This window comes from Microtus pennsylvanicus, chromosome 3, assembly GCF_037038515.1.
Source record: "Microtus pennsylvanicus isolate mMicPen1 chromosome 3, mMicPen1.hap1, whole genome shotgun sequence".
Classification (NCBI taxonomy): domain Eukaryota; kingdom Metazoa; phylum Chordata; class Mammalia; order Rodentia; family Cricetidae; genus Microtus; species Microtus pennsylvanicus.
The window spans coordinates 937,153-952,515 of NC_134581.1; the positions used below are offsets into that span (position 1 = coordinate 937,153).

Genomic DNA, 15,363 nt, shown 5'->3' on the forward strand with positions numbered 1-15,363 from the left:
TGTGCAGGTACACAACCTGTACATTCATATGAAGCCAGAAGAAAACACTACCATTCTCTATCACTTCCTGCCTATTCCTTTGAGGCAAGGTCTCTCCTTGAATCTGGAACTCGTCTTATAAGCTAGGCTGGAATCCAGCAAGCAAAAATGGTCCTGCTGTCTCCACCCCACTCCAAGCTGGGGTTATAGGTGTGTGTTGGACACACAGCTTTTTATCTGAGTGCTGGGATCTGAACTCTAGACCTCATGATTAAGCAGCAAGCACTTTTACCTGCTGAGTCATCTCTTGAGCCCCTGAATTTTTCAGATGAAATTACAACATGATGAGAAAGCAAGAGAAACAGAAACAGAGACTTGTGTTGACAAGGGGGTGTCACACAGCCCTCAGTGCCAGCTGGGTCTTACTGAGGCCGTACGGTAGAGATGGCACTGTTAATAGCTGCTTTCCCTTATGCAGGATGTAGAGTATCAGTGCTGTCTCAGCAGTCACCCAGCCTTAGCCAGGCTGTAAGGCATTGGTGAGTACAAACACCGAGTAAGTGCGGTACAGCAGCTCCGCTGCCCTGGCTCCTGCTCATGCAGCCTCTCCAAAGCCCTGCAGTCAGCTGCACTGAGTATCTCTTAGCCACAGCACACGAGTCTTTCACTGCCCCCAAAGACACCCTAAATTGCACTTATAATTCAGGGTCCTGTTTCTCAAGCTGGGTAACTTAGGTCTACTCATCAGCCTCCTGCACTGTTGGTTTTCAGACACAAAGAAGCCATCCTAAAACTTTCTGATACTGTTGGTTTCAACGGCTGTGCCTTGCTAAATCAGGCCACTGACCTGGAAACAAGCTCAGTGTCATTTCCTTCAAGGATTAATTCATCCTTCTGGGCTTGAGAGGCAGAAAAAGCAACACCTTGTCCTCATCCAAACCCTGCAGATGTATATTTCTCCTGAACATCGGCTGAGGGGCCTATTTAACGTATCGAAGTGGACCTAGCCACCAGTTCCTTCTCAAGCGTCTCTCAGTCTCTACCTGTTACAGGGCCCTCCTAGACGGCACAACTGCCCCCTACCCAAGACTCCTCCAGCCCAGGGGCTGGGCTGCCCTTCCCTGTAATCCAGCCATTTTGCTCCTCCTGCCCCCTTTCCTCTTTTGGTCAACCCTTCACTCTTTCCCAGTCTCCTGGCCTTTGCCACCTCTCTTGGTCAGCTACTTCTCACTCCTCTTCCTTCCCTCTTCTCCTCACACGGCCCAGCTGAGTATAGCCATGTCCACTCTGGACTCTCCCAGATGTCTCTGCCTCTGGCTCTACAATAAAGTACAATAAACTTTCTCCCCCGCTTATCTAGGGGCAGTCATATCTGGACTCCTGAAGCAAGCCCAGGGCTTGACTGTGGATCTCTGCATCTCTTCCATCAGTTACTGGACGAACGCTCTAATGACAATTTAGGGTAGAAACCTATCTGATAACAGGAGAAGGCCAGTTCAGGCACCCTCTCCACTATTGCTAGGAGTCTTAGCTGGGGTCATCCTTGTGGATTCCTGGGAGTTTCCCTGGTCCCAGGCTTCTCCTTAACCCCCAAATGGCTCCCTCTAATAAGTTATCTCTTTCATTACTCTCCCCTCCATCCTGCCGCAACTTGACAACCACAATCCCTCGTGTTCCCATCTCCTCCTCCACTCCAGCTCCCTACCCCTCACCCACCCACCCCTGCCCTCAGCTTATGCAGGAGACCGCATCTATTTCCCCTTCCCAGGGAAATCCATGTGTCCCTCTTCGGATCCTCCTAGTTACCTAGCTTGTCTGAGGCTGTGGATTGTAGCCTGGTTATCCTTTGCTTCACATCTAATATCCACTTTTGAGTGAGTACATACCATGTTTGTCTTTCTGGTTCTGGGTTACCTCCCTCCCACTCCTGCCTATGAAGTGAACAGCTCTGTCTGCTCTCTGGCGTGCTGCTTGCCATAATGTGTTAATTCCTCTCGGGGGACTCAGTCAATCATGGATCGTCCCAGGCTGTGATGTGTTAATCCCTCTCGGGGGACTCAGTCAATCACGGATCGTCCTAGGCCGTGAGCTAGGACGATTTTTTTCTCGTTGTGGGTCGATTACCTCAGATATTTGCTGCACTAATGGGAAGCAGATTAACACAGTCTACACCTTTTAGGAAGCCGGCCAATTGTTCCAGAAAGCAAGTGCTCCACAAATAAAAGCCTCTTCCCCAACTCCTTTCTCTCCTCTTCCTCCCTTGCTTCTCTTTCCTCTTCTGTTAGTAGATGCTGAGCTGGTTGTATTCAGCTTTCAGTTTCTTCCCAACATTTCCCACACTGCTCTGGAAATAACACCTGAAAGAGGCAGGCACAGGAGGGGCTGTCCTGAGACAACACTTCACCAGAAATGCACTAATTCTAGGAAGGCATGTTCCACAGTCCAGAGCATTCATCTTTTCCCGTAAGAACGGTGAGAACACAGCTCAAGAGCTCTCGCCCAGGGAGAGTCAGGAAGAACGAGACTATGGCCCAGCTACAGGGCTCTGTCTCTTCTGCCGGGGCACCAGCTAGCACTGACCCAGGGAGAGTCAGGAAGAACGAGCCTATGGCCCAGCTACAGGGCTCTATCTCTTCTGCTGGGGCACGAGCTAGCACTGCTGAGCCATCTTATTTTTCAAATATCTGGCTACTTGTCACTTAGCCATCTGCTGGTTTTTACGAGACTTTGGGACTATGGCTTGTGAAAGGCGCAGCTTTATCTCGTCAATTAAATAAACTGGCCCTCTGCCTCCCCATTTTGTCCCTTCTCCTCCACTCAGGCTGATGGGTCTCTCCAGTCATTCAGTCAAAAAGGAAGAAAGGAATGGAAAACTCAGTCCAGGAAAGGCTCTGAAACAAACAAGGAGAATGCAACATTCTAAACTGTGAAAGACATTGTAGGAAGCAAAAATAAATCTTCATTCAATATCTGTTTGCATTCCAAAAAACCTTCTGAACATACATGGGTCTATGATGAACTTAACAGCAAAATAATGAAAAGAAAAGGCACCTAGCTAAAAGGCTTTTCTGTTCTTGAGAATAAAGATGGGGCTGGACGAGGTAAGAAAAAATAATAAATCTAAAAATACAAAAACAAAACTAGTACTAATACTAAAAACAACATTAATTCTGCATAAAGATGGCAAGTTTTTCCAGAAAGTAGAGGAAAACAAGATTGGAAGAACAGTGACCAAGGCGGGTCAGGAATGGATGGGCACTGAGCTTATAGAAAGCCAGTGCTTTTGAAGACCCTGGGCAAGGGCCACAGGGAAAGCCCCGCAGAGCAAGAGCACTCACACTCTAAACAGCAGGCAAAACTAAAATCAAAGGATCTACACTAGAGTGGATGCTGATGATAGCGTTTAGTCGCCAGGGCAGAGAAAGAGACCACGAGGGAACATCTCTGCTTGAGCATGAGGTTCTACCTCCTACCAAACTGAAACTTCTGAAACAGAGCCACAATACCTCACCACCGCCACCCCTAATGTGCATCTAAAGGGCACCTGTGTGGAGATGCAGAGATGGTCTGGTTGGCCATGGACTCTCCCATCAAACACGATGGAGCAGCTGGAGGTTACACAAATCCGCACAACACTGCAGGTGTGGAAGGGGATCTGAGCAAGAGCCAAGCTCCAGCTAACAGCGTCACATCGGCGTCAGCTTCCTGCCTGTGACCTTATATTATGCATGTATGTAAGCACACCACAGAAGTGGAAGGCCCTCAGAGAGGATCAGATCCCCTGGTTGTGAGGGGCCATGTGGATGCTTGGAACCACACCCTGATCCTTTGTAATAGCCTCCCACAGCTGTTTTAAAAAGTTGAATTTGTGTAAATGTACCATTAATCAGAATGTTAAAAACAATGACATCATGAAATTTGCAGACAAATGCATGGAACTAGAAAAAAAAACCATTCTGAGTGAGGTAACCCAGACTCAGAAAGACAACCAAGGCATGCACTCACTCATATATGGATATTAGATGTAAAGCAAAGGATAACCAGACTGCAATCCACAGCTCCAGAGAAGCTAGGAAACAAGGAAGACCCCAAGAGGATTGCCCAGGGAAGGATAAATAGATGAGATCTCCTGGGTAAACTGGGGGGAAGGGGAGGCAGTAAAGGGAAGGGGATAGGAGAGGAGAACATGGGGGAAGAGGGACAGAGTGGGAGAGCAATAAAAGAGAGATCTTGAGAGAGAAACCTGGTGCTAGGGAAACTCCCAGGAATCCACAAGGATGACCCCAGCTAAGACTCCTAGCGACAATCGGGAGGGAGCCTGACCTGGCCTTCTCCTGTATTCAGATTACTAAATACCCTAGCTGTCATCATAGAGCCTTCATCCAGTAACTGATGGAAGAGATGCAGAGATCCACAGCCAAGCACCAGGCTGAGCTCTGGGAATCCAATCAAAAAGAGGGAAGGGGAATATATGAGCAAGAGAGGTCAAGATCATGATGGAGAAATCTACAGAGACAGCTGAACCAAACGTGTGGAAACCCAGGAACTCTAGACCGACAGCTGTGGAGCCTCCATATGTGGGAGACAGTGGTGAAGCTTGATCTATCTGTGAGGCCCCTGGGAGTGGGACCAGGATCTACCCCTGGTGCATGAGCTGGATTATTGGAGCCCATTCCCTGTGGTGGGGATGCCATGCTCAGCCTTAATGCAGGTAGGGAGGGGCTTGGTCCTGCCCCAACTTAATGTGCCAGACTTTGATGACTTCTCAAGGGAGCCCTTACCAGTTGGAAGGAGTGGAGAAGGAGAGAGTCGAGGGGAAGATGGGGCGGGGGAGAGCAGGAGGAGGGATGGGTAGGAGAACTTTGAATGGAATGAAAAAAGTGTGATTAGCAGTCAAGAGTGTTTTCTGCTATTCCAGAAGACCTGTGTTTGATTTCCTGCAGCCACACAGCAGCTCACAACCATTTGTAACTCCCGTTTCATGGGACCTGACACGCTCTTTCGGCCCCCACAGTCAGCAGGCAAGTGCACAGATGTATATACAAGCTAGACACCCATGCTCATTCTTCTTTAATTCTAATTAGAAAATAAGTGTGAGCAGTTCAGCTCAGTGGTGGTATGCTTGCCTAGCATTACAAAGTCCTGGGTTACACACACACACATACACACACACATATACACATACACACACATACACACATACTCACACACATACCCACACACACGCACACACACATATACACATACACACACATACACACACACATATACACATACACACACATACACACATACTCACACACATACCCACACACACGCACACACACATATACACATACACACACATATACACATACACACACATACACACACACATACATACACACACACACACACCACACACACACACACACACACACACACACACACGCACGCACGCACGCCAAGAGGGAGGAGGAGGGGGAGATGGAGTTAATGAGAGTGAGAGAGAAAGTTATGAAAATCAATACTAACAACCTTTCGCTTCTCTGGGACTACAAGTTTGTCATCATACCCAGCAACCCTACAACCTTCTAGCCATTTGTGATGGGTGTTATTACTATGACAAAGGCCAACAGCCCATCTTTGCCTTCAGTGATACACCAAATGTCACCCCTGAGAGGCTCTCTGTGATGGCCAACATTTCACTTTCTAACAACAAATCCCTACTTGGTGCTCAAGGCAACATCATCAGGAGCAGGAAAGGAAAACCCAAACCAAAACAAGCAGAGGCCTCTGTCTTCCCCTGCTGTACTCATTTCATCTCAGTCACTCAAGAGGTGGCTAGGGAGGGAAGGACTTGAATTTGCATTTATCCCCGAGGCTTCAGTAAACCCCACTCAGTCTGTAGAGGGGTGAGGTGCTAAGAGGGATCATGGCGTGGATGGGGCCTTTCACTGAAGGACAAACAGCAGCTTTACCCAGCAGCTTACCCTCCAGTGCCTGGGCCTCTAAAGGTGACCCCAGGTAGTCCTCTGTGAACTGAGGACGACTCTGGGATTTCCCCCTGGCTTTCGTGTGTAACTGTTTGACAGGGATACAGACCAGAGACTGTATGTGGCAGAATCACTGTGGGCTGTGTGTGAACCGATTCTAAATACAGAACGAAATATAAATAAATGGTCAGTTAATCACCCAAAGGACCTGCAGGTTAATATTTAATCACTTTAATGTGGATTCAATAATCCTTTCAAACTGTTTCTAGGAGCCAGAAATCCTTGTGCAAAGCCTTTGCCACACACAGGCAGCACAGCCCATTATGAAATCAAATAAGTTAACTCTCTTAGCTTAATCCCACAGAAAATTACTTTTTCACAGACAAAACACCCACTAGGGTTCTGCTGCATTTGTGGAGTGCTAAGCCGTCTCTCCTGTGACCTGTCGGCTCCCCTCCTCCCAGCACAAACAGGAGGTGGAGTCCCATGCAAGCAGGTCTTCCCCTGGGCAGAGCCCCCAGAAAGAAACACACAGACTCACCCTGTCCCAGCTGAAGCACAGGCCAAGACGGTCAAGCTGTTTCTTCATGTATTTAATATTGCTGTGGAACAAAGGGAAGCAGGTTTACTCTGAGAGTGGTCAGGGACACAGACGGATTACATTTCAAGGGTGTTCTGGAAAATTTAAAAAGTCTAGCTCAGTCAAGGAAGCCTCAACTGTTGCTTTGCCCTGGCAGACACACACACACACACACACACACACACACACACACACACACACACTTCTTAACAGACAAATTGGGAAAATTCAAAAGAAAAGACACAGTCTTCTGTCAATCAGAACCTAAAACTGCCCCAAAATTGGGTAGCAGAAAAGTGCACTAATCAATTTAGTTCTTGTTGCTGGGAATTAACTTATGCCGCGTTTTATCTGCTTTATTAGAGCTGTCATTTCCCCCTTTGTTATCACTTCCACTCCTTAGAATTAACTGTATGATGAACAGAGAGCACAATGAAGGGGCGTGCGTGGGTGTGGGTGTGCGCGCGTGTGTGTGCGTGTGTGTGCACATGTGTGTGCACGTGTGTGTGTTGGGGCAGGGATAGTGTGTGTGCACGTGTATGTACACGTGTGTGTGTGCACGTGTGTGTGGTGGGGGCAGGGATTGTGTGTGTATGTGTGTGTGTGTGTGTATGTGTGTGTGTGTGTGTGTGTTGGAGGGACGGAGTTGTTGAGGGGTGGTAAAAGTGCTGGATTCATAAGCACAAGGACTTGAATTCAAATCCTCACAATCCATGTAAAAAGCCAAGTATGGCTTGCATGCTGAAACCCTTGCACTGGGGCAGATACAGCCAAGCAAATTTTAGAGCTTACTGACAAGCCAGACTAGGCAAAACAATAAGCTTCCTGCTCACTGAGAGACGCTGTTTCAGGACAGTAAGTGATGCAGGAAGACACTTGACAGTCCTGCTCTGGATTCCGGACATTCACCTAACACAAAGAGGGGAGTGGGGGTGGGGAGGGGAGGGGAGGGGAGGAGAAAGGAGAAGAGGCAGCAGAGGTTCCAAAGACAGGCCCTGGACCTGCCCCTCTACATGTGAAGGGGGAGATTCTGCTGTAAGGTGTTCAGGACTTCACCAGCAGGGAGAGGCTGGAAAGCCTAAGCCATGGGGCAGAAGAGAAAGTCACACCCAGCCTCGGGTAGTTACACTAAGTTGTTCCTGGCTCATAAATTATGAAAACAAAAACTAAATTTTCAGAGAAAATCGGAAAGTAGTGTTTGGATATAGTTCAAACTCGGGTCTGGAAGACAGGAAACCTGTTGAAAGTGAACAAATGCAATTCTCTCCACTTCGGTTTCTTTATAAAGGTAAAAGCTCCAAGAAAGACTAGTTTTGTAAATAACAAACATCCAAACAACCTCTGAATAAACAAACACCAACCTGCTTTGGTATTTCTTAGGAATGCAGAGTATTAAAAGGCAAATATCAGGAGCTGCACAATGGCTCCACACGCAGGCAACAAAAGAGAACTTACTTCCAAGGGTTGTCCCATGACCTCCATATGTGTGCTGTGATACATGCACCTCCCCATAACTAACAACTAACTAACCAGCTAACTAACTAACTAACTAGACAAACACCAGTGCGCACCATCCTGTTTACTTATCTCTTGGCGATTTGCCAATGTTGTGGTGGCTTTTGTGTTTGTTCTTCTGGTCTCTTTTAGGCATAGGCTTAAAATAATGTTTTAAAAGGTTTCTATATACAAGTGTTTGAGCATGCCTTAAACCTTTACCTCTGAGTCCAGCTTTCTGGGTGCAAATTCCTCTCGATGGCAGCATTTTCAGCAGGCAATCCAAATGCATCCCACCCTATGGGGTTGATAACCTGGTGTAGCAGAACAAAGAGAAAATGACGAGAAAACATGAAATCAGGTTTATAAAAAGGAGTCATGCCTCACCAGGGAGGAACAGCTTCTCCTCTGCCACCTTCCTCTTGTCCGATGACTTCACATGGTATCTGAGTTTCAGGAGGGACATTTGTCATGATACCGCCTTCCTTCGCCTACCACTGTTTTTCATTTTTAACAGAGCCCTGTTAACAGGGATTCAGAAACTTTCAGAAATGATAAAGCTAGTCTCTTCAAAGAACATGTCTATTGAAGAATAAAGAATATGTTCCAAGTACAGGTGTAGAACCTCTATCAATCATCCCATAATACCCGAGACCATCTTCATAGCTGGACAGTGAGGTGGGAGTGATATTCAGAAAGCTTCATAGAAAGCCTTACACAATTCCCATATGAAGAAAACTTGGCCTAGAGGAAGCTAGAACACTGCCTACACTGGCTCAGGAAGAGGTACTCCAGAGTGAATGACGGCTCATTACAAACCACAGCAGGGCTGGAGGATGAGATGGCACAGTGATTACAGTGCTTGCCACAGAAGCAAGGGAACCAGAGGACACAGCGGCCCACCTCTAACTGCAGCTTCTGAAGGTGGAGACAGGCAGCCCTAGGAACAAGCTGGCTAGAAACCTAGGTCCTGCCTTGTTGCTCACACACCTTTAACCCCAGCACTTTGGAAGCAGAGGCAAGAACATCTCCATTAGTTACAGACCAGCCTGGTCTACATGGTGAGACCACATCTAACAATACCACCAAAATCCAGAGAGACCTCGATTTGGAAAAATAAAATGTGTAGGCTTTCAAAGTGTCCATCTCACGCCATAATTTCCAGTTATGGAACCGTGATCTCCAATGTGGCAGCCATCGGTCACATTTAAGTTTAATTAAGACTAAGAAGGAACTGAGTATTAGGCCATTTCCTTGGAGGGAGGATCCTGTTGTTTTACCTTCTTTACAGTGGCTGTGCTTTAGCCTTGGAGAATTCTGTTCCCCTAGACAATGGCTTTGTTGCTGCCGCTAAAAGTAGTTCTAACTAAATCGCCATAGTTTTAATAAAACTCGAGATTCAAAGGCTAGGGTGACAACCTGGGGGCTTAAGAGAGTTATAGTAGCAACTGGCTAACTTTCTTTACTGGTGTCCCAGAAGGCAATCCCTTCCCTGCTGCCCCAACTAAAAAACCCACGCTAAGCTCCTCCCTGTTACTTCCTGTCAACCAGTTGCTGACCCCACCTCTCTGAACCCACGTTAATTTTATTTAATTAACTCAAATGCAACACGTCTTTACATAGTTAAAAAATGTAATGAACAAATGTAACACACAACACATCTTTGCCTGGTTAAACAAATATTCCACAATAGGATCCCTGCAGGCTTTGCAGCCAGCAGAGAAATAATCCAGGTAATGGTGCTCGACTAAACCTTGAGAGTATGACGTCAGTTGTTTATTTAGCCATATTTAAGCACAGCTCAATGTTGAAGAAGAAAAAAAAATGTTTTTTGATAACAATTAACTCAGTCCCCTGAATATAACAGAGATTAGAACATGTTTAAGCTTCTTTCACAAAGGAGATAGGTACTGTTGACTCAGACACAGAATCCAAGATTTAGGATCTAAGGAGAATGACGGAGGTAAATATAATGCCTGTGGGGGTCAGGATCAGCCCAACTCTAGGATAACATAGAAGTCACTCAGGCTCTTGTAAAGCAGAAGCGACATCTCTCATGAGGATGGGTTTCATGGCCTAGAAGCAAGACTTAGGTAAAGGGTCTGGGATGAGTAGAGCATAAACTCTGGGCAGAGGCTGGCAAAGGATCTCCTTCCTTGGAAGGATGCCTGTGAGTCTAACTTTCCTGGCTTCTCCAGTGCCTATTTGTCTACCCTTGTGCACAGTTCCATATCCATAGCTCTTCTGGAGTCAACCGGAAACAGATTCTTTTTCTTTGTTTCTTCACTGATGTTTTTCAAATTAAAAACATAATACAGTTGGAACTGGAAAGATGGTTCAGTGGTTAAGAGCACTGCTCTTCCAAAGGACCCAGATTTGATTCCCAACATCTACAAAGAAAGCAGTTCACAACAGCTACAACACCAGGGCATCCGATGCCCTCTTCTGGCCTCTGTGGGTACTGCATGCACACGGTACAGGCAAAATACTCATCCAAACACATACAGGAACATGTAGTTTCTATGGGAAGAGAACCTGTTATAGATAATATTTCATGACTTGACCTTTTCATTTAACAGTATATCATAGGCAGCTGTACAAAATCCAAAAGTGCTGATGCAGCGTTTCTGAGTGAGATGGGAAACTCACAGCCTAGAACTTAAGATGCTAGAGATACCATCCCACATGTTAAAACGGCCACGATCAAAAACACTGATGACAGCAGACGAGGCTATGGAGTAAGGGGAACACTTCTCCACTGCTAGTGAAAGTGCAAACTTGTACAGCCCCTTTGGAAATTAGTATGGCAGTTTCTCAGAAAATTAGGAATCAATCTCCCTTAAGACCCAGCAATACCACTTTTGGGCATATACCCAAAGGATGCTCAATCATATCACAAGGACATGTGCTCAACTATGTTCAAGCAGCATTATCCTTAATAGCCAGAACCTGGAAACAACCTAGATGCCCCTCAACTGAAGAATAGATAAGGAAAATGTGGTACATTAACACAATAGAATACTACTCAGTGATTAAAAAATGACATCTTGATATTTGCAGGCAAATGGATGGAACTAGAAAAAAACAAACTGAGTGAGGTAACCCAGTCACAGAAAGACAAATATAGAATTACTCACTAATAAATGGATATTAGACATAAGACAAAGGATAACAAGCCTACAGTTCACAACCCCAGAGAACTTAGACAGCAAAGAGAACCCTAAGAGAGACACACATGGATCCACTTAGGAAGAAGAAAAGGACCAAGATCTCCCGAGTAAATTGTGAATGGGGGGGAGGGCAGGGAGAGGGTAGAAGGGGAGAGGGGAGGAAGGAAGGGGAGTGGGGAAAATGTATGGCTCAAAAAAAAAACACTAAAAAAAACCAGAAAAAAGTTCAAAGTCTCCTCCGAGACTCAAGGCAATCAATCATTAAAGTGTAACCTGTTTTTAGATGCTGGATGATTCAAGTTTAAAAGAAAATCAACCTAGGACGGTGGCACAGAGTTTGTTGTCTCACACCAGTGAAGATCAATGACACAGATTCTCATGGGAGTGTACAAGATGGAAGCAGGCTTTATTAAGAATTATCATAGAAAGTGAAGAACTTAAGAAAAAAGTGAGAAGAAACTCTTAAGAAAGGATGGAGTTTCCAAGACAGGAGAACCAATTCCTTTGTCCAAGTTTTGGGTTTTGTTTGTTTTGGTTTTTTGTTTTTCAAGACAGGGTTTCTCTATAGCTTTGGAGCCAGTCCTGGAACTAGCTCTTGTAGACCAGGCTGGCCTCGAACTCACAGAGATCTGCTTGGGGTTAAAGGCATGCACCACCACTGCCCAGCCTCTATGGCTAACTAGTGTGGCTGCTTTGCACTAACCTCCAGGCAAGTTTTAGTTATTAAAACATAAATAATATACCACCACAGTCATGACGATATGCAAGCTGTCCGTTATTTGGCTAGGGCCACTTCCTTCCCATTTGCAGGTGCCATGGCTTTGTTGGTTTTCATCTTGATTATCTACTGGCCATTGGTTAGTCACTGCTGTGGTTGCTATCTCTGGCCTTTAGGGTGTCCCAGTGCTGTTGATCACATGAGCACTCTTCACTCTGACAGCCACCAAGAAGCAGCTGCCGTGTTCTTAGTTACTGCCTTGTCTACACTACAGTCTGGGATCTCCTTCCTAAGCCGTACTTACTACATCTCAGACTGCTGTAATTAGCTGCATTAAAAGCAAGAACATGTAATAAGCAACTGTACCTAGCATGTATCTCCCAGAGGTGAAGGGTCTTTTGGAAGCTACCCAGTTAACCTGTTATCACTGGCCTTGTTTCTCAGAGCCTATTTGTTACTTCTACGGTCCACTTGGATATCACATGGATTTGGAAAACCCTTCCCTGGGTTTTTCTGAAACTAGACTGGCTACTGCAGAGGTAGGGATTCTTCTCACAAGGAGTCCCAGTGGTGGAACAACCTCAGGGTGACATCTGAGAAAGCAGAATGAGAGCTGAAGCAGGTCCAGGACCCAGAGTGCCTAGGCTCCTGAAAGATTTCCAGGAAATGTTAAAACAAAGCCTCCCTTTTTGCTGCAGTTGATCTAAGTCAGGTTTCAGTCACCAGGAGCCAGGAAACCCCATTAAACAAGCATCCTTGGCACACAGGCTGCTCAGGAATACTGCTTTATCCACAGAAGACGGTCTTCCTGTGTTTGCTTTTTTCCCCCTTTTCTTTTCTTTTTCAGGAACTAAAAACCTGGTTCTGGGTTATTCAGGAGTTCTTCCATACTTCCAGGCCTGCACTTGAGTTCTGTTTGTGCTGCGCTGAATTCTCCTAGGTTGCTTCCTGGGGAGAACAGGGTAGCTGTTGTGTAACTGTTCTGCAGAAAAGGGAACTTAATCATCACTTGGAGTCTTTGTCAGAACCACCAGTGGCCCTGGTCCAATGTTTCTGCCCATTAACCTTCTGTTAGGTGCTATCTGGATTTTTAGATAAAGTCAATACAGAAAGAGACACATCTCTCTCACACACATGACACATATAGACCCTACTTTATATAACAAACTTATCTCTTTCTATTTTCATTTTCAGATAGAATTAACATGAGAAGATATTCTTAGATCACATGTTATCCAAGCTGTCTATGAATATAAAGTTAGAAAATCTTAAACTTCCTTAATATTTCAAATTCTTCACAAAAATTAACAAACTCAAATGTCTAACTCACTCTGGGAAGTCTTCCCCATAACTCAGGGTTAGGAGCACTTCTCCTACCATCCACCAGATCACGGGACGAAAGGTCCCTGCAAGCTGAATTCTTTAAAGCAGGAAGGTTCCCTGTTCATAAGGTCTGGGGGTCACACGCAAAGCCCACACCCTTGCTGTAGGATGTCTCACTCATTACAATACACCCGAGTGTCTGTCCCTCTGGCAGCGGCCTGTGTCCTAGTAGATGGCATGCACTTGTATTCCAGCATTCAGGAAGCTCAGGCAGGAGGATCATGAGTGCAAGGCTAGCTAGGCATGGTGGTTCACAGCTATAACCCCAGCTACTCGGAAAGCTAAAGAAGTACTGAGAGCTCGAGGACAACTTGGGCAACATAACAAGGCCTCTTCTTGAAATAAAGCAATCTCTGGCAGACCGTGAACATTCTTGATTTCCTAAGTAACCTCTTCTTAGGTGTGAATGCTTCCTATAGATTCATTTTTCCAGATATTTTATCTATTTTTATTAAACCTACTTAAGATATTCTTTTAAATATCCATCATGTCAATTTCAAGACAGTGGGAATGTGACATCAAGGAAGGTGGCAGAAGATAAAAGTGGTAATTTTAAGATAATGAATGTAAAAATATTCGGAGGCTGAATCAAGAAGTCCCAGTTACTTAAATTAGAAATCAGTACACTTTAGCCAGGCGGTGGTGGCGCACACCTTTAATCCCAGCACTCAGGAGGCAGGGGCAGGCGGATCTCTGAGTTTGAGGCCACCCAATAGTCAACAGAGTGAGTTCCAGGACAGCAAGGGCTATACAGAGAAACCCTGTCTTGGAAGGAAAAAAAGAAGAAGAAAGAAGAAAGGAGTTGGGAGGAAGAGGAGGAGAAGAAGAATTCAGTACATTTTAAAATTTGAAAAACTACATTATCTAGTTCCTTTTTTATATACAATTTTTTATATTTATTTATGTATACAATACTCTGTCTGTGTGTATGCCTGCAGGCCAGAAGAGGGCACCAGACCTCATTACAGATGGTTGTGAGCCACCACGTGGTTGCTGGGAATTAAACTGAGGACCTTTGGAAGAGCAGGCAATAGCTCTTAACCTCTGAGCCATCTCTCCAGCCCCATTATCTAGTTCTTAAAACAAATACTCTCAGTATGTAAGTTGGACAAGAAGCCACAAAGACAGTGTGGCCACCCCAAAATTCAAAAAGGCAGGACAGCATCACTAGCTCAGACCTGACAGAAACACCATGGCCACCTAAACCCTGAGACAAAGGTAGCAGTGGGAGGGCCTAAGGCTGATGTGAGAGTAGATGGGCAGTGACGGAGGCAAGAGCCAGGGAGGAGATTCCCTGCTTTCTCCACCTCGAAGTCCTATGCCTCAAATACAGCCACAGTAAGAGGGAAGACTCATAATGCCCCCTCCCTCCCTACAGCAGTCAGTGTTTGCTAGAGGTAGATGGCAGAGACAGAGATAGATACTGGTCTTCTTCAGTGGTAATAGCTACTGGTAAGTAACCCTAATTAAAATCACTGGATCACAAAGCTAAAAAAATCACAACAAAAGACCAGTCAAGTAGTTGATCCCACAGCTTGATAAACACATCCTTATACAATCAAGTAGGAATGGAACTGTGTAGGAACACATCTCTGGAAGTCTCAAAGAGGAGTCAAAGCTAGCTACGACCATGGAAGATGGGCCACCCCCACGTGAGTTCTCAAAGGAGGATCGGAATTCCGTGAGAGGTCCCGAGAAGGAGTCAGGCTGGCTACCATCATGGCAGACCAGAAATTGCCAGCCCAGGATACAGTTGTATGCATGTCAGAGCTCTGCAAGTCAGACCAGAGCTGGAAAGAGTGAGGACTAGGAGCTGGGTCTGGGCTGGCATCTCGTGTACAGTCCTCCAGATCTGAGAACCTGGATGCTGCAGGGTTGGCAGGTGCGCTGGAGGCAAGGGACATGAGGCTGAGGGAGTCAAGGCTACAGCCTTACCTATGTTGTATTTATTTTACAAAAGAGGCAAAGTGGAATTTTATGTACAATTTTAAAATGTTTTAAGAGGATGGGGAATAAGAGGTCATTTGTCTTTCTCACGCAGGAATCAAGAGTGAGCTGAGCAAA

At 45.7% G+C, this 15,363-nt stretch overlaps 1 protein-coding gene across 3 annotated transcripts in view; it reads right to left on the reverse strand.

Annotated features, from left to right (window-relative positions):
- Lars2 (leucyl-tRNA synthetase 2, mitochondrial) overlaps positions 1 to 15,363 on the reverse strand; it is a 110,836-nt gene that overhangs the window by 75,335 nt on the left and 20,138 nt on the right. For all 3 annotated transcript variants that reach the window (XM_075964033.1, XM_075964031.1, XM_075964030.1), the window contains exons 4-5: positions 8,251 to 8,342; positions 6,496 to 6,556 (exon numbers count right to left, since the gene is read on the reverse strand). In XM_075964033.1, the coding sequence (XP_075820148.1) occupies positions 6,496 to 6,556; positions 8,251 to 8,342 (153 nt within the window). The remainder of the gene's footprint in view (positions 1 to 6,495; positions 6,557 to 8,250; positions 8,343 to 15,363) is intronic.